The sequence below is a fragment of the Sciurus vulgaris genome (genome assembly GCF_902686455.1).
Source record: "Sciurus vulgaris genome assembly, chromosome: 13".
Lineage (NCBI taxonomy): Eukaryota > Metazoa > Chordata > Mammalia > Rodentia > Sciuridae > Sciurus > Sciurus vulgaris.
The window spans coordinates 54,290,698-54,308,972 of NC_136474.1; the positions used below are offsets into that span (position 1 = coordinate 54,290,698).

General features: G+C 38.0%; 1 protein-coding gene across 3 annotated transcripts in view; it reads right to left on the reverse strand.

Annotated features, from left to right (window-relative positions):
- Nucleotides 1-18,275, reverse strand: part of CDH2 (cadherin 2) — a 214,401-nt gene that overhangs the window by 35,048 nt on the left and 161,078 nt on the right. For all 3 annotated transcript variants that reach the window (XM_079109462.1, XM_079109463.1, XM_079109464.1), the window contains 7 exons: nt 11,974-12,111; nt 11,128-11,313; nt 8,540-8,793; nt 7,118-7,260; nt 3,682-3,915; nt 3,150-3,383; nt 1,041-1,180 (listed from right to left, as the gene is read on the reverse strand). In XM_079109462.1, coding sequence (XP_078965588.1) covers nt 1,041-1,180; nt 3,150-3,383; nt 3,682-3,915; nt 7,118-7,260; nt 8,540-8,793; nt 11,128-11,313; nt 11,974-12,111 — 1,329 coding nt within the window. The remainder of the gene's footprint in view (nt 1-1,040; nt 1,181-3,149; nt 3,384-3,681; nt 3,916-7,117; nt 7,261-8,539; nt 8,794-11,127; nt 11,314-11,973; nt 12,112-18,275) is intronic.

Consider the following 18,275-nt stretch of genomic DNA (forward strand, 5'->3'; position numbering starts at 1 on the left):
TCTCCTAATAATTTCTCTTGGCTTACATCAATAGCTTCAGATCATTTCAAGAGCAAGTATATACAGCAGTTAGTTTTGTCAGTGGTATCAGAGATACCTGAACTCAAATCCTGCATCTGTTACTTGCTCGTTTATAGAATCCAACTTACATTTAGTTTTCTATCACTAAAAATGGAGATGTTCATAGTAACGACACAGGCTTTAAAGATTTAAGAGACAATGACATTTAATGTGCTTGGCAGAATGCCTGATATGTAGTATAGACCTAATAATGGTTCGCTCTTAAAATATCTCAAATGTTGCTTCTGAGCCCACAGAGATGTTTGTTTTCCATGTGTTGGTGATTTTCATCCTTGAAATGGTTTGCAGTTCCATAGGTACACAGTGATTCTGAAGCTTGTGTGATTTGATAGCAAGAAGGAAATTTTGACTTCTGCTAAACAATCACTATGAGTCAGACCCCATGATAAGACACTGGACACAAAGACGGCCTAGATGTTGTCTCTAACTTCAAATATTTCTCTCTGTGTGTAAGACCCTTGAAGGCAAATATTTGTTGGTTCTGTCCACCTCTATATCATCTGAGATTAAAATCATGCCTGGAATACTAAATTTGCTTAGTAAATGTTTCTGGAATGAATAGGTTTAGTGCTTTTTCTACCACACATACAAATATCTAGATCTCAAGGTAAAACCTACTTCCAGTTATATTTCAAATAACCAAATAAAAACTGTGAAGAAAAAGATTTTCATTGGTACATATATTACAGGAATTGGGTTCAAATTCCAGGCTCCTTTGAAACACTGCTGGTGATTTTCTTACAGAATTAATACAATGACCTTTGGGGCTTTCAAGAAATTCAATAAACGTGTGGCACACAGAAAAGAATTCGCCAAATGACTGATTTTGTGTGATAACAGAAAAGAAACCTGACACCATTTTCTTCCCCCACATATTAACCCTTTCCCCACCATTTAATCTGCATAAAATTCCTTTTAAAGATCATAAAATTCCTTTTAAAGATCCAAATTTTGCTCACCTGGTCTTCTTCTCCTCCACCTTCTTCATCGTATTTTAAAATATTATCTCTTACATCATCCTCTGGATCAATTAAAAGTTGCTTGGCCTGGCGTTCTTTATCCCGGCGTTTCATCCACACCACAAACATCAGAACAAGGACTAGGTAGGAACATAGGAAACACACATAATCGCATCACTTTGAAAGTCAGAGCTATCTAATCATGTCTGCAACACTAATAATTTATATGTGAAAGGGTAGAGGCTTGAAATGCATTTCTAACCCTATTATCTCTTTCTGGCCTTGCACTTAAAGGAACAAGTCAAGGCAGGGGCTGAGCACTGGGTTCAGTTTGTGACCACGTGGGCTCCATGCCCTGGGGTCCTGCGAACTCTCTGAGTGAATGTCTCCATCCTCAGTTTCATCGTCTATGCACGGTGATAGGATCATTTCGGGTCTTCATTTTGTCTTTTTAGAGGACAAATACCCTTAATAGAATACTTCAAAAACTCCGAAGACCACAAAACAGCAGGAAGTTAAATTATGACAACTGCTTAATGCAGACTGGTCCCTCACCATTATAATTCCAAATTCACAGAAAAAGGCACTTCTCTGGGGACATAAGTGCTGGCTTAGCTGACTTGGGTAGGAAATTCAAACTAGATCAGGAATAGCATCTTGAGGTTTTTCTCGACTCCCAAGGGCTGGTGTTTTCCTGCCACACTGTTCTGCATTCCCTATTCTATCAAAATGCATGTTTCAGCTAAGAAGGCAAGGGGATTAGTTTGAGCACTGAAATAATATTAGGCTTTCATGCTTCACACTTATGTGCCAGGACTGGAACCATAAATTTTCCAGAGTTGATGTTAAAATCAGCACCAATTCATTTTCCTTCAAAATGCCACAGTCACTTCTCCATGCCTCAATCCATCATACCTAAGTCTTTCTTGATAAGGCTGGCATCTACGTCACGTTTCAGTGGAAAGCGAAACTTGTCCCTAAGTGCATATCTAGGAATGCGCTCTGTCTAAAATCTGAGGGTATCAGTTTACATCCTGAAACAAAAGATTTAATGACTCCTATTTGAGCACATTTTTATTATTGGCCATAAAAGTAAATATCCTCCTTTTAAAGCCAGATACATGATCTCATTTGCTATTGTTCCAAGGCTAAATCTAGCAAGTGGATTATTAGTATAGCATGCAGGTTTCAAATTATAGCCAAAGTAGTCTCCACACAGGAAGTAAAAAATGTTCAGGCTTCTATAGTAATTGCTTAGAATAAAGGGACAGAATTCTAAATTACCAGAACACTTGTAAATGGAGGAAACATAAAAGAAATGGCCAACATTTTCAAGAAAGTGATTGGTGCATAAGCATGATCGCACAATAAACTAAGTCCTGCTGCTATTCCACAATAAAACACAAGGCCCAGGCAATTTATTCTTTTAACCTGCTTGCTTAGAAGTGGTTCCTAAAGTACTTTTCAGTGGTTAATTTCTTGCATTCCACTGAACCAAAGATTGCCAAGTATCTTAAAAAGGAGCAATTCCTTAATCTACACTTCCTCTAAAGACAGACAATTTATTGAGCTGTGCAATCATTTCTATTATCAAATGTGCCGTGTGTGAAGTACAATCTCTCACTATTTTGTGCAGCCCTTCAGAAACAAATACCTTGATCCTCGCATGACTGGAGCAGGCTGCTGACTGTGCTTTATACAAAGGAGAGTGAAGGAAAGCAATATACTTATTTTCCTAAATCATCAACCACGTGCCATAAATTCATACTCAAATCATAAGATAAGTGCTCAACCTTAGGACTGTTTAACATTTTTCTACGAAAAGAGTTTTCTACAGCACCCCAAGCAGTCAGCCTCTGAAAGTGGTAAGAGGGCATGGAACACGTATGCTGGGGAGGCTTGCTGCAAACCTGTAAGTGCTTGGTAGAATGCTCCAAGGTTTTCCATTCTCAGGTGGACTTGGCAGTCCTATGTATAATTGAGGAGACAATCTCAGAGGTCAAGGCGAGCTGGTAGATTATTTTGTAAGGCAACAGCAAAGTAAGTTCCTTTGCTAAACATCCCAGAAGCAAAAGGAATTAACACCCAAGAGATAACACGAGCACTCACTGAGCAGGATGATGATACACAGCAGGATGGCAATGATGGCCCCTGTGCCAAGCCCTGCGCCCACAATCCGGTCCACATCTGTGCAGTCCCCATTTGAGTCACACTGGCAAACCTTCACTCGGAGGATGGAAATATTGGACTTGGGAGGATTACCGGAATCTGTGATTATGATGGGAACTTCATAGATACCAGCCTCGAGAAATTTTATCTTTAAATTGAGCTGAGCAAAATCACCTGTCCAAAAAGAGGAAAAATACAGTGTGATAATCAATACCTAATGCAACAAAAATGTAGCCTTTTCCAGAATGTGTTTCCTACCTGTATACATAAAGAGAATCACGACGATGCTGCATTATGAAGGTTTTTTTTTTTTTTTTTGGCTTAAAGAGCTCTTAATATCTTACTTAAACTTTAAGTAGCTTTTAGCATATATTTAACGAGCAGATTATGAAGCACATAAAAATTAACTTTTCATAACGGGTTTCAAAACCTCTCAACTCCACCTATATTCAAATAATTAACCTGTTCTTACCATTAAGCCGAGTGATGGTCCAATTTCTCTTAATAGTCACAGGAGATAAAGGAAGATCAAAAGCAAATGGTCCAGCATTTGGATCGATGTCATAATCAAGTGCTGTGATGTTAATTGAATTGGGGTCTGGCGTTTCACAAGTCTCTGCCTCTTGAGGTAACACTTGAGGGGCATTGTCATTAATATCAAGTAAATAGATTTGCAGTGTTCCTGTTCCACTCATAGGAGGAATTCCTGAAAAGGGAGGAAAAATTACAATGGATGCTGAATAGTTCTCTCCAGTAAGTCTCAATTACAGTGAAATTCTCAAGCTTCCAGTCTTCTTGCCCTTATCACCGTGTTATCCTGGAAAAATCTAGTTGCTACAGTATCTGAATGGACTGTTTCAGAGCAAGTGCCTCCAGGATGACCTTGAACTTCCATGCTGCTGTGCAGAAAGTGAGTAAGCATGTGATAATAGGGCCCCATGGGATCCCACACTTTTCCTGCCCCTGCTGTCCATTACTCAGTGCACATCACACTCCTCCAGGCACCGGGTGGAATGTCAGGGAAGCATGGCAAAGGCTTCCGATCTTATGGACCCTAACCTTTGGATGGAAAACAAAGACGTGTGTGCACAAAAGAACAGAAGAATACTTGGAAAGCTCAAAAACTGGCTATGACCTAATGCAATGGTCTATAGACAAATAATATAGAAACACAGGCCTCATTTTGGGAAGGAATATCTTAGAGGAGAGAAGTGATAGTTATTGATCAGTCAACCACCTGCTTGAGAAAGGGTCATATGGCTTTCTATGTATTATTTTGTTGTAATCCAAGGAAGCAGATTTGAACAGATGAGGAACCTTGTCTCTGTAAATTGCTCATGGTTATATACTCTTAAATATAAGTGGGCTGTTACTAAAGATTGCTCTGCCTGGTCCCAAATCCATTCTTATTCCATTATAAAATGTCTCTACCTCATATGATAATTTGGTCTGGTGTTTTTGGCTTTTGCTATCTTATAAATATTCATGCACAAATAATGAATTATATGTATATAAAATAGTTTATTAATAGTGGTACATACTGAAGCCCAGAGACTTAAGTCAACTGTTCAAAGTAATGCCATGAAGAAGGTACACGTGTACATGTCATCCTGAACTAGGAATAAGTAAAAAATTCTACCACCCTCTGTGAAGAAGGTCATGGTTAGAGAATTAAGGGTGGAAGACAGGGTGTCCATTATAATTTCCCAATAATGTCACAACCACTGTGATATTTGATAGTTTGAGGAACTTTCACATTTATTATCACATTTAAAATTACTTGACTCTTAGAACAACTTTATAGAATAGGCAACAGTCAAAGAATTTACCAAGAATGAAATCAAGGCACAGAGAATGTAAGAACTCGCCCGATCATTAAGGAGCAGAACTGAGGTTCTACATCCAGCCGTGTGATTTAAAGTGAAATATACATGCAAAGTGTCCCAGCTATCTAGACTGAACAGCTCACTTCTCTCTCCTATCAAATGCCTTTCCAATTAGAAAAAAATTCACCTGGGTGAATGAAAAACCTGGTGGGCACTCACAACCAACATACATACATATCACTTTCAATGTGAATCTTTATATTGCAACATTATGGTTCAAGATACATTAAGTTCTGTTGAAGAAGAGAGCTACTCCTTCCATGCATCTGAGAAAGCATAAAACACACAAGTGCTCAGAAAATCAAGAGTCAATGTTTTTTGTCTCATAAGCAGAAGATAGAGCAAAATAAGGGGAAAAGGTGGTGGGGGATCATTTATTATAAAGAGACAGGGAAGACCAGAGGAGTAGAAGGAGATTCAGACAGAGGGAGGAAGAATGGGAAAAGGAAAGAAATGTGGAATGATTTAATAAAAATCACACCGTGTGCATATATAACTATACCAGCGGAATTCCACATTTATGTATATGTAGAAAGCACCCATCAAAATTAAATAAATAAAAAAGTGAAAGGAAGAAAGAGAACAGGGGGAAGGAAAGGGGAGAGGGAAGTTGGAGGGGATGCGAACAAAAATGGAGTAAATTCCATGCATATATAATTCTGTCAAAATGAACTCAACTGTATATCTGTAAAGCTTCAATGAAAAAACCTCTAATGCAAAGCTCTGAGGTACACTGACAGAGGTTGTTCCTACAGCGGTCCAACTCTCAACATTTGAACAGTCATGTCTCATTAGATAGGATAAGAAATAGTGCTTTGGCTCTGTTGCCACATGGATTTACTTCAGATCGCAATCTCATTGAATCTTATTATACAGGATTTGGAAAGGTTCATTGAGATAGTTCTTATCAAAAGCGTTGACAGGCAGTGTTTTTCAAACTGAACATCCTGCCCGCCAATTTAAAGGTTATTTTTATTAAACATTCATGTTACAGAGTAACACTAAAACATTTTAAAATATGGCTGTGATTCAGTTTTGAAACTATTAAAAATAGTTTCAAAAATAGGAGAAATGTGTTTTTAAGTTGTTAGTTTGTGCAGGTACCATTTTCTATGTAGAAGTCATTACATTTTCCTCAGAACCCTACAGAGTAAATACCATTACTGAATTTACTAACAAAAATAACAAAAAAAAAAAAATCAGAAAAAAGGAAAGAGATTAAAACCCCATCACCAATCACATACTTAAGACAGTGACAGAAGCAAAGACTGGGTCCTGGGGATCAGGCAGAACTCCAGAGCTCCCATTCTTAAGCACATTTTAGAATAACTACTAACAAAACAAGAAAGATCATCATCAAGTTTATGTAAGCTCCTTTTATATTGGATAGCTAAAAAAAAAAATCAAAAAAACAAAAAAAAGTGCTTACCTATTTATCTCAACCAACTCAAACCCAGCAGAGATCCACAAAGAAAATCTGAAAGGGGTCAGAATATCTGTTCTAAAATCCAACACCCTAATGCTCACATTCTCACTTCCCTCAATTTATACCCCAAATTAAGAGTTTCCTAGTGCATGGCACACAGTGGTGGAGAGTCAGAAAGAGGACAATTACGAGAGACACACATAATGATGGCAGCAAACAGACGGACTGAAAGAAAGACCATCTCAAAAAACACAGAGTCTGGGGACACTAACAGTTGACTGGAGTTATAGTAAATCAGGCATCAAAGTGTGGCAAGACAGAACAATGAATGTTTATAATCAGTATACCAGGCTACCATGGAAGGCATGTGGACATGGAGAAGATTCATTACAGATAAGAAGGTTCATAGGAAATGAAAATAAAAGTGTGTGCGCGTGCGCACGCATGCTTTTAAGTTGGGGCCTAAGTGCAAAAAAGGTCCATTTTCTAGATAATTCAGTATTACAGAAAGTCTTGGTTTGTATGCATGAACCATGAGGTTCTACTCTCTTTAACCAATGTACAGGGTAACACCATAAATACATTTAATTACATACCATTGTCAGAAGCAAGGAAAGTAGCATTATATATATTGTTTTTCACATTTGGCGATTCTCTGTCCAAAACAGCAATTGTAGTGATTTGGCCATTCACAGGATCTATTTTTAGCCAATTGGCAGGATCAGATAATTTTGTGTATCTACAAAATGAAAGTGCAGTAAGTTTAATTTTTGTTTTGATGTGAAGCTTAAAAAGATAAAGCATATTTTACAGGTTTAATTGCAAAAATACAACCAGCTCATTAACATGCATTTTTGGAGATGATAGAAATGGAGCTTTAACATGGAAAAAGTATTTCTGCAGCAGTGATTTTGTGAGGTACATAAAGGCAGTGTTTGGTCAGGCATGCAGAAAACATTCCATAGATATTTTGGGAACAAGACAAAGAGCACAATCTCCCTATTGTGGGCTAAGGTGGACTGGACAGATCTCAATGAGGTTCCTGTTTACTTCAACAGATATCAAAGGTGCAAATAAACAGCTTGAATATACCTTCCAAAGAAGCTATAGGCCTAATGCATAGGACTTAAGAGAAATTATAATAGAAATTGAACTTTATATCACAGACCACTCCTAATAGGCTCAGTACCTCATCATGAAGAGATGAATCTCACTGGAGAGATCCCACGTAATTCCATTCCTACTAGGATCTCCCACAATGGGCCAAGTTTCTGAGCTACATCTTTTCAAAAAAGTCCCACAAGTTCCAATCTGTATCAGCAGAGTGATCAGCTTAAAATCTATTTTTACTGGAGGTAGGAGGTGAACATTTCAAGCTCACATAACCAATGTACAGTTTGGAGGAAATATGCTGTATTTTGAAAAGTAAAAGCTGTAGGAGTTCAATATAACTATTAATTAGCTATCTAAGTATCTTAATTTCAATGTATGAAGAAATGGAAAGCAAATGCAGTTGTCTGTTAACTTCAGTTTGGAAAAAAGTTAAACAAATGGCGAGCTAATTTTAAGAATTACCATCACCAGCCATGGATAACGGTTACATGGGGTGTGCTCTGCCATCATCGATTCTCTTATCAGGAAGGATAAATTAGATTTTGCTGAGGTTGGAAATCTTTATAGATACATTTTAAAAGTTCACTGTACAGGTAAAAAATGAAATAATTAGCTCTGAGAATTTGGTTTGGGTCTAAGTTTCATTTTCTTCTGGACATGAAGGAGAGAGAAAGGTCATAAGCTTTTGAAAGTTTCCTAATATACTCACCGTACAACTTTTTGAGGTGTTCAATTGAAAAGCACAGGCTAAGTAATTACCTTTTCTTAAAAAGGAAAGGGGGCAGAAATAAATATAGAAAATGCTTTTTCTTCAATTGATACATGAATGGTAAATTAAATACATTTTATGCACGGCACAAAATGGAATGTAAATTACAAAAAATACCATGAGCAGCATTTCATACCTAATATTCTGCTGCATATATCGATCTGGGTCCTGAGCAGTGAATGTTGTCAGCATGGTACCTGCGTGAAGTCCTTCTTCTTGGCGAATGATCTTGGGATTGGGGGCAAAATAAGGGTTTTCATTCACATCAATAACTGTGACAGACACAGTTGCAGTGGACTGAGGTGGGTGCTGGATTCCTTTGGCTAATGGCACTTGATTTTCTGCAGCAACAGTAAGGACAAACATCCTATTCGTTTCAAAGTCGATTGGCTGGAAAAAGAAAAGAAGAAAAGATAAAAGGAAAATTATACTTTTAAAAAATAAGAATATGTACATTCCGCATTTTATTCCATTAACTCCACTTCTTAAACTTTAATTTTGTTAATTCACTGCACAATAAAGTTCCTCTCAACTCTCTGGAAAATATGCATTAGCCTGGTCAATGACTGAAATACTTACTGAACTTTAAGTTACTTATAAATCTTGGGTACATCAAAGATTTTCGTTCACCAAGTAACGTACATTACCGTTGCATAGATTTTTTTTTTATTTAGGTATATCTAAAAACTGATTATTTTAAAAATAGCATTATCGACCAAAAATACCAACTAACGTGAAGTCAGATAAGAACATGAGGGTCTGCACTCTTAGATATTGGTACAAGATCACTCCTCATCCAGGGAAGCTTTTTCTAGTCTGGGATAAATTGAAAAACATACAACAAACAACAACCCCTGCCCCCACAGGAAATATGATCTTTTTTCATAAAAGTGAATTTTATGAATAGTTTAAGTATCTTTTATAATTTTCAGTACAGTTTGAAGTACAAATATGTGCACACACACATAAAAGTAATTTTTGGTGGAAGGTTTTTTTTCCTTTCTCCTTTATTTAGCAAACTAAAATAATTTAGTGTTTCACTGGTCTGTAAAATTCTTGAATCTAGGGGCAACACTCTTAGATTAATGCAATGCACAAATAACCCTTCTTGTAAATATTTACTTCCAAAGTTGCACTGAATTCCACATCATGTACAACCAGAAGAATGGGAGGTTATATTCCTTCTGTGTATGACATGTTAAAATACATTCTACTGTCAAGTATGATTAATAAGTAAAAACAAAAAAACAAAAGTCCCTTTGAATCCTGTTGTCACAAGAATGTTGTGGGAATCGAGTGACGGAACAGAACTTTCCCTTAGTTTCCCTTGACTACCTTCTAGTGAAAGTGAAAACAGGCAGAACTGTGTGCTAATAGCGGAGAAAGGGCACAGAGAGCCCTCAGACCTCACTAGTAGCCCAAGATGATCCACAACTGCAGCTCCCGAAAATGCTACATTATTAACATAAACTGCACGAGTTTCCTAACCTAGATCACCTCCTCAAGTCCTGAAACAGAGTTTTCTTCTCTCACTCTCAAGCCCAACTCAACTTCCCTTCCTTAAGTATTTCCAGAGAAGAAGCCAGAAAGGAAGACTGCAGTGTCCTGAAGGATTCCATGAGCCACTGCGGTGATGTGACATTTATTTGTCTTCATGGCATTGGCACAGTTCTAGGTTCTTCGAACCATATGAAGCTGATTCATCCCTCACAAAAGTGCCATGACTTAGGTGCTGTCATTGGCCCCACTTTCTGCATGAGGGATTTGAGGTTAACCGAGATTATATAACTAGCCATGGTCCAGGAGTTGGGGCTGGAATTTGAACACAGACAACTGGGTTCTGGGACTGGTGCTCTTGACCACTAAGTTTCTAAACCACATCACACTCTATTCATGCATGTATAGTACATGGTTGTTGAATATTGGCACTTTGATGCACATTTCCCTAAAAGTCCAACACCTGGGTGTACTTATAAACTAAGTATTTAAGTGGGAGGCAGAGTAGTACTTTTCTTCACTAGGTAGGGATGCTCTGTGGGAAGACCGTATACATTACAGCTATGTGTTATTATGCCTGAAGAACATTCTTTCTGCATCTGGCACCAAATTATTTTGTTTGGCACTCTCTCTCTCTCTCTCTCTCTCTCTGTCTCTCTCTCGTCAAAGATCAGAATAATCAGTTTCTTGAAGATTTGGAAAAAAAAGAATTTAAAATAGCAATATAAATACAAAACCTTTTAAAAACATAGGCCCTTTCTTTTCTTGCCTGCTCATTCAATGTTCCTTCTATGATATTTTCAGGTTCACTTACTGCCTGCCAATACTCTTAATAGCTGCGACCATGAAGAATGTATGTGTGGTGTGTCATTCTCCACAGGAATCAACTGAAGATCAGAACTTCTAGATGTGATAGAACACTAATATATCAACTATACTGACAATCAGGATGGTTGAGGCCAGGCCTGTTTTCAGACTGGTAAAGTTGTCCAAACCGATTTTATGATTCTAAAACAATACCCTCTGAGGTTAATGGGAGAGTATCTATGTTGGCCTCAACCTCAATTAACCCATAGCACGTAATTTACCAATTAGATATGAATTTCAGATTTAAAAATGTTTGGGGAAAAAGGCCCTAAGGTTTAATAACAAAATGACAGAGTGGCAGCAAATCTACTGGTTACTGCTGAGTGATTGCCAGAGATCAATGTCCTGGGGAACACTTACTTTTACCACGGTGACTAACCCGTCATTGCTGTTTGGGTCGGTCTGAATGGCAAACCTTCCTGTAGGATCTCCACCACTGATTCTGTAGACAGCGTTCCAGGCTGGCGTATGGGGCTGATCCTTATCAGTCACAGTTAAATTAGCTACTATGACATCCACCCTGTTCTCAGGAACTTCACCATAGAACTACAAGAAAGGCAAATGTCAGTCAGAGGAGCTATATGGACCACTGGAAGACAAGTTGTCTTGACAAACACACTACCCTGATTTAACTGCCCCATTAAATCTTTATCATCTACACTAAACAGAGAGATTGGTAATGCAGGTAATTACAGAATTTACATTTGACTTTAAAAATACTATCACACTTTTTAGACCCCAGTATTTTACAAATTATGTTGCAGTTCCATTAATATTAAAATTAGCAATAGTTAATTGATGAGTATCTGGGTGATTAATGTGGGGTTGGGGGAAAGAACTTATCTATGGAAATAATTTTACTTGAGATAGAGATAATTATATGCTGAAGAAGAAGCATAAATCAGTAATGTAGTTCACATACCTGAAAATATTTGCAAGTATTTTGTTATAACAGCACCCAGTTTTTTCAGTATGTCTGTTCCAGGCAGCACATTTTAACATATAGAACAATGAACTTGAAGACGGGGAAGAAAACTACTGAGATGCCTGATTTAAAGCCCTGGTGACAGAAGTCTCTCTGAGTCAGTGGCCATTCTACTCTCAGGTCAAGCAAGTTCTTCTATTTAACGCATTTATTATTCATGACAAAACTTCCCCATAATGGACCACAGACCTGAAGTTCCTTGAGTGACAGGCCATACTTACTGTCATGGCAGTAAACTCTGGAGGATTGTCATTGACATCTGTCACTGTGATGACGGCCGTGGCTGTGTTTGAAAGGCCGTATGTGGGATTGCCTTCCATGTCTGTAGCTTGAATTATTAACGTATACTGTTGCACTTTCTAAAAAAGACATAAAGATAACAACTTAAATGAAACTAATTCCTCAAGAAGACATAACAGTTGTTCTGTGAATGGCTCTTTATTACACACGGAGAGCACAGCATCTTTCATTCTGATGAACATTGCTTGAAATTTCCCAAGTGCAGTTTACTTTAACTTACATAGCACAGGTCTGGTCTTTGTCTAGAGAGATTTAACTGTGTGTATGCACTTCCCCTCGTAGTGAGGAATGTGCTGCAGATGTGTGAAATTCACAGCTAAGCTAAAACCTCCATCTGGTTCAACCTTTCCCTTTTCTCCACTAGTCTGTGATCAAGCATTCCAGTCTTTTGGTTTGTATTTACTTTCTCATGTGTTAATTTCTACCGAGCTTAAGGATAAGGAAGAAGCTCAAGCAAGGGGGAAGAATGCATACATAATTCATAATGCATATATATTTTCCTGTTATATATTCTTATAAATATAATTTCTATTATAAGAGGGGTGATAGGATATTTCCTCCTAATCCTCATTAGTGCATATTATTCAAAACTATGTAGGAGAGATATATTCTTAAAGTCAAAAGCTAATTCAAACTGGGCATGGTGGTACACACCTATAATCCCAGTGACTAGGGAGGCTGAGGCAGGAGGATCAAAAGTTCAATGTCAGCCTGGACAATTTAGCAAGATGTTGTCTCAAAATAAAAAAATTAAAAGGGCGAAGGATGGAGCTCAGAGGTAGAGCACCCCTTGGTTGGATCCCTAGTACCACACACACACAAATACATACACACAAGACTAATTAAAGGGTTTATGTTTACATAGTCCTGGAACATAGCAAGTATTTAATAATTGCATATTCAATGGATTGGTAGTTGGACATGATAATCATCGTGTCCACTGTTTTGAGCACAGAGTTATAATGGACATAGATATGGGATCATTTCCATGAAGATGACTACTATCTGACAGGCATTCAGTTCTTTCAAATTCCAGACTGACTATTTCAGAAAGGAGCCAAATCAAGCTGTAATGTATCTAAGAGCAAGCCTTGTGATTGTCTGAGAAGTCTACAAGCCCTGGCTGACAAAGTTTTATATTAGGAAAACCTAGCCAAAAAACTGTATCTAAAATAATTTGGAATCTCTGTGGAAGTTGGCACAGATAAAAATATATAGATCATTTTCATAAATGTTAAAAACATTCTGAACCAGACTCACTCCTTCATACAAAACAAAACCAAAAACAAAAGAAAACAACTGTCACTGCAAAGTGCGGTTTCCCCTGATTCTAAATATAGCTAACGTTATGAATGGCCATTCTTAGGGGGTTTCTGGAGCTTGGACAGAACAGACACAAATTGTAGCTTTTGATTTAGTTGTTAGAGGGAAGGGCAAGGAAAAGAAAGGAGTAGGAGGGACAGCTACCCATTAGATTTTTAGTCTCTGCCTACTCAAAAGCCAACCTCTACCAGTTATTTATTTTAGTTAATTTTTTTTGTCTTCTTAAGAAACAAAATACCACATTTTACTGAATTAAAAATAAAATCCCCACAAACAAATAGTGTTGGTTGAACCATTTAAATTTTTCTGAACCCACGACACTTCACTAGGATGCATAAGTAGGGTACGGTATTTCTCAGTGGTTTCCTTTCTCAGTCTAGAGCGTCACTTCAGTTCAATGCTCTCATGGTTACTGAGAGAATTTTTTTGCAGGGCATTCAGTTCAGCTTCCCCACTGAAAATTATGAAGACAAAAATCTGTTACAACTTTTGAAATGCCATTTTTGGTAGATGTTAGTTTGTAGAAACATGAACATTTTTTCAAAAAAAAAAATCAAAGAGAAAAAAAGTTTATTTTTTAAAGAAGATTAAAAAAAAAAAAAAAAAAAAAAACAAACTTCCATAGCTATTATATGGAGACAGAGTGCTTTTGTCTATTCCATGAACATTTTAAAAATTACATAAGCATATGCATACAATTTTGCACAGAGCTGAAATAACTGGGATCAGTAACTAATTCTTGAGATCTCCTATTGCTTCAAGCTCGTCTTGAAATCTTTAAATTTTAAGAGAACATTGTTATTTCTAAAATACATCTCTTAAATTGGTAAATAATATAATCTCCATTTTCAAATGCCTAATTGTAAAATGGTCTTATATTTAGTAAGGAAGGTTGGATAGCCTATTTTTTAAGCAATCAAATCATTCAGTGCTTCTTGCCTAAATTAGTCACTGGGCATCTGGTTCTGAATGACTGACGTTTAGATTCCCTCACAATCTGACTTCTCACCCTCATAGTCTCATAATGCACATAGGGAATTCTGCTATACAACTTTTCCCCAGTTCCTTTTTGAGACAGGATAAAATCTCAACTCATCAGCTTGTTATCAGTCCTTCCCTCTCTGTGACTCACCGATGTTATCCTCTGTCATTCATTCACCCCGCACTTTGAGCTTTTTATATTTATCTTCAAAAATGCCCTGTCATGACCCCATGCTATTGTGTTTGGCAATTCTCCTGCCTAGACCAGTGGTTCTCAACCACGGTGACTGTAGTCTGCCAGGGGACATTTTTGTTGTCACAACTAGGGAGTATTTCTGACATCTAATATGTTGAGGCCAGAAATTCTGCAGAACATGCACAGGACAATTCCCCACAACAAAGAATTATATAGCCGAAAATGTCAACAGTTCTCTGGTTGAGAAACCCTGGCCAGAATGTCCTTCCCTCCTTCTGAGCCTACCAAACATGTAGCTTCAAAGTCACCTTGTCAGTGACTTCTGAAAATCCTTGAGGCAGAGCTCTTCAGTCTTCTAGATTGTGACCCCACAACACATCTCTATCAAGCTTTTTAATTTATATGGCTGTTATCACATCACATGCTGTTCTTGCGCCATCATGCATGTGTGTGTTGTGTGCACACAAACACACACCCTCCCAACCCCAGGGCTCTGGGCTGTCTCATCAGTATGTAGCATAGTGCCTGACAGGCAGCAAACAAGCAATGGATGCTCTCGACTTTGTGGGTAGATAAATGAATGGAGAAGAAACCTTCAGCTTTGTATTACCTTAGAAAAATCCTTCCAAGTGAGGGTAAAACCATCTTCTTATTTACATGGGTAGCTATAATTATTTATTAAAACATACTGGGAGCACAGATGAGCTATTTCTCAAACCACAGTGATTCATACATAATCTTCCCAATTCTCCCATAGCCTCGTAATTCTGTACCATGAGTCATTTCCTATTTATCATCCTTTTTAAAAGCTTAATTTATTTATTATAGCAGTACCATGAATGAAAAACTGCTTTTCTTGCCATAAATATAACTGTAAAGAATAAACATAATACATTTTTTAATTTCACCATAATAAATTTTTGGATTTTGGATTCTGGTATCTGTACTTGATGGAGTAGTGTCTATAAAAGGCTTGGGGTCTTTTTTTCCAACAGGCTTCTCTGCATGTACCAACCAAAACCATTACGCATGGGGAGCACACTTAAAAAACATTGAACTAGATTGAAGCCAGTGAAAGAGGAGGTTAAAGACATTCTTATTCACTTGACAAACATTTTCTGGACTTCTATTATATGACAGGTAATACCATATTTACTTGGAGAAAATAGTAAATAAAATCAGATATGGCTTTGGTTTTATTAAGTGACAGGGACCATAATGAATCACAGCACCAAATACACAATGCAATTGTACTGAGGGTAGGAAGAAGTGATGCAAGGAGTTTTTATTTTTATTATTTTTAATTGCTCATTTTTAAAACTAACTTTATTTTTTAGAACAGATTCTACATGCATATGGTAAAAAATTCAAAAAGAACAAATGATATAGAAAAATAATCATCCATCCCTCCTTGGTTTCCTAGTTATTCAGGTCCCCACGGATGTCAATTTCTTAAGATTTTTTAATAGAGGCATCCCAACCATACTGCAAAGCTTGAAGGAAGGAAGGAATACAGGAGGTGTGTAGGGTGAAACTGAGAGGAGCTTGATGATTGAATGAATTGGGACTAGTGAGTGCCTGTACATGGAAAAGGCAATTAGACCACAACCTCAGGAGACTGGGGTAAGGCACTGGTCACATGAAGTAGAGAATTCACCTTGAGTCATAGATTTAAGAAGGTAGACTTGCTTTTGGATGGGTGAGGTCAGGAGCTAGCCAGGTTGAATAATAATGTCACCAAAATTTAGGATTGTGACCCACATAGAAAGAATTAACTCCCAGGTCCCTTATCTGTGAAAAGGGACCATCTATCTTGAAAATTTGCACTCTAATTTTTTTTTTTTTTTTTTTTTTCATGCTTACTGTATGTGGACACTGCTCTAAGGGCCCTGATAATAGAAAACAAGAACTTCAGTTGAGATTGAGCATTTTGTGTCAGGGACAATGTTAAGCACTACATGACTTCATCTGTCCTCACAACAATCCTATAAGGTGGATTTTTCATCTTCATTTTGCAAAGGTGCAACTGAGTCTTAGCAAGAGGAGGAAGCTTGCCGTAGATATGCAGCCATAAGTGGCATAAATAAGACCTGAACACAAATCTTTCTGAGTTGAGAGTGTAACATTCATTGCTCCAATATGCAAGCACCCTCCAAGAAAATCAGAACACATACATCTGCAAGCTGAACGTGGCAAAGCCTGCTACACCCAATCTCATGAGTTTGAGACCAGCCCAGGCAACAGAGTGAGACCCATCTCAAAAAAAAAAAAAAATTTAAAAAAATAAAAATAAAAAAATAAAAACCACATCTTGAGTAGGAGAAGCAGGCAGATGGCCAGATTCCAGGCAGATGAGGAAGAAGTTAGAGTTGAACTGGGGGCTGCCCTTTTGAGAAGTCGGGTATTGAACTGAAGGATGTCTCATGACTTCAACATGTCTTCAGAGTTTCTGTTCATGGTCAAGAGAAGAGGAACACCTGCTCTGCTGAATGCTAGGAACAGGAATCCAGAGTCACTGCATGAGAAAGGAGGCAGAGACATTGTGGGTGCTCAGAGAAGACGTTGAAGATCGGCTCTCCAAGGATGAAGATCAGCCTGGCATATGGAAATGGGAAAGAGATACTGAGGCAGAAGAAACAGTAATCGAATACAAAGCTTCACTGCTGTACAAGCAGGTGGTGCTATGAGTGGTTTGGCGTCATTTGTTTGAAAGCAGGAGGTAAGAAATCTTGGAGGGATCAGCTGAAGGAAGCAGAGAGGCCAGGGCTCTAGAGGGCCTAGAATGTCAGGCTAAAGAGTTCCAACTTGACCTCACAGGGTGTGGAGAGCCACCGTACTGTGGAGACTCAGGACAGTTGTCTGTTATGGAAGAGCCTGTAGTGAAGGGAGGATTGGGCATGCCCCAGAAAACGGCGCTCTCAGGCCAGAACAAGGAGTCGAAGGTTAAAAAAAAAATATTAGGCTTGGAAAACAGAAGTATCATTCATTCTTTGCCATGAGAAACATTCTGACGAGGAGTAAAAGTGAGGTTGGTCAAGCAGTAGATGCTGCTGCCATCCATGAGGGCAACGGGAAAACGTCACAAAGATTTCCTGGGCGCTGCTGAACGCTTTGTGCACCATGTTGCACCATCTTCGCAGACACCCCATGATACACCTCATGTTATGATCTCTGTTTACAGAAGCGGGAGTTGAGGTTAGAGGCTAATGAAGGTCAAATAGCCTGGAACAGGAAGAGCCCGAATTCAATCGTGGAAGCAGTCAGTCATGGGCAGTCTGTGCAAAAAGAGCAGGCGACAGGAATAAAGAGACAAGGCTAGGAAAAAGAAGAAAATGTCAGGAAAAGTCACCACCAGTAATCCGTTCGATGAAGATAAAACCTGAAGACTGGATAACGTGGTGGTGTAGCTTTATGGAGAATCTAAGGAACAAATGATTTTTTTTTTTTTTTTTAAACTCACAGATTAAAGAAAAATCAAAGGCTGAATCTCAGTAAGCATTTCAATGATCAGGACTTCCATCCCTTAAAAGTGTCATATACCCTGGGAGAATGACAGCTAAAATGATTTTCGACAAAAAAGAAACTGTGAATTCTAATAGAAATAAAAGAATTTCAAGCCTGTGCGAGGCCTCAAAAAGTCAAAGTAATTTATCCCCGGCCTCAGGCAGAAATTACCATAAACCATCCAAGATAGATGTTTTTTCTATGTTAAGTGACTTTTAG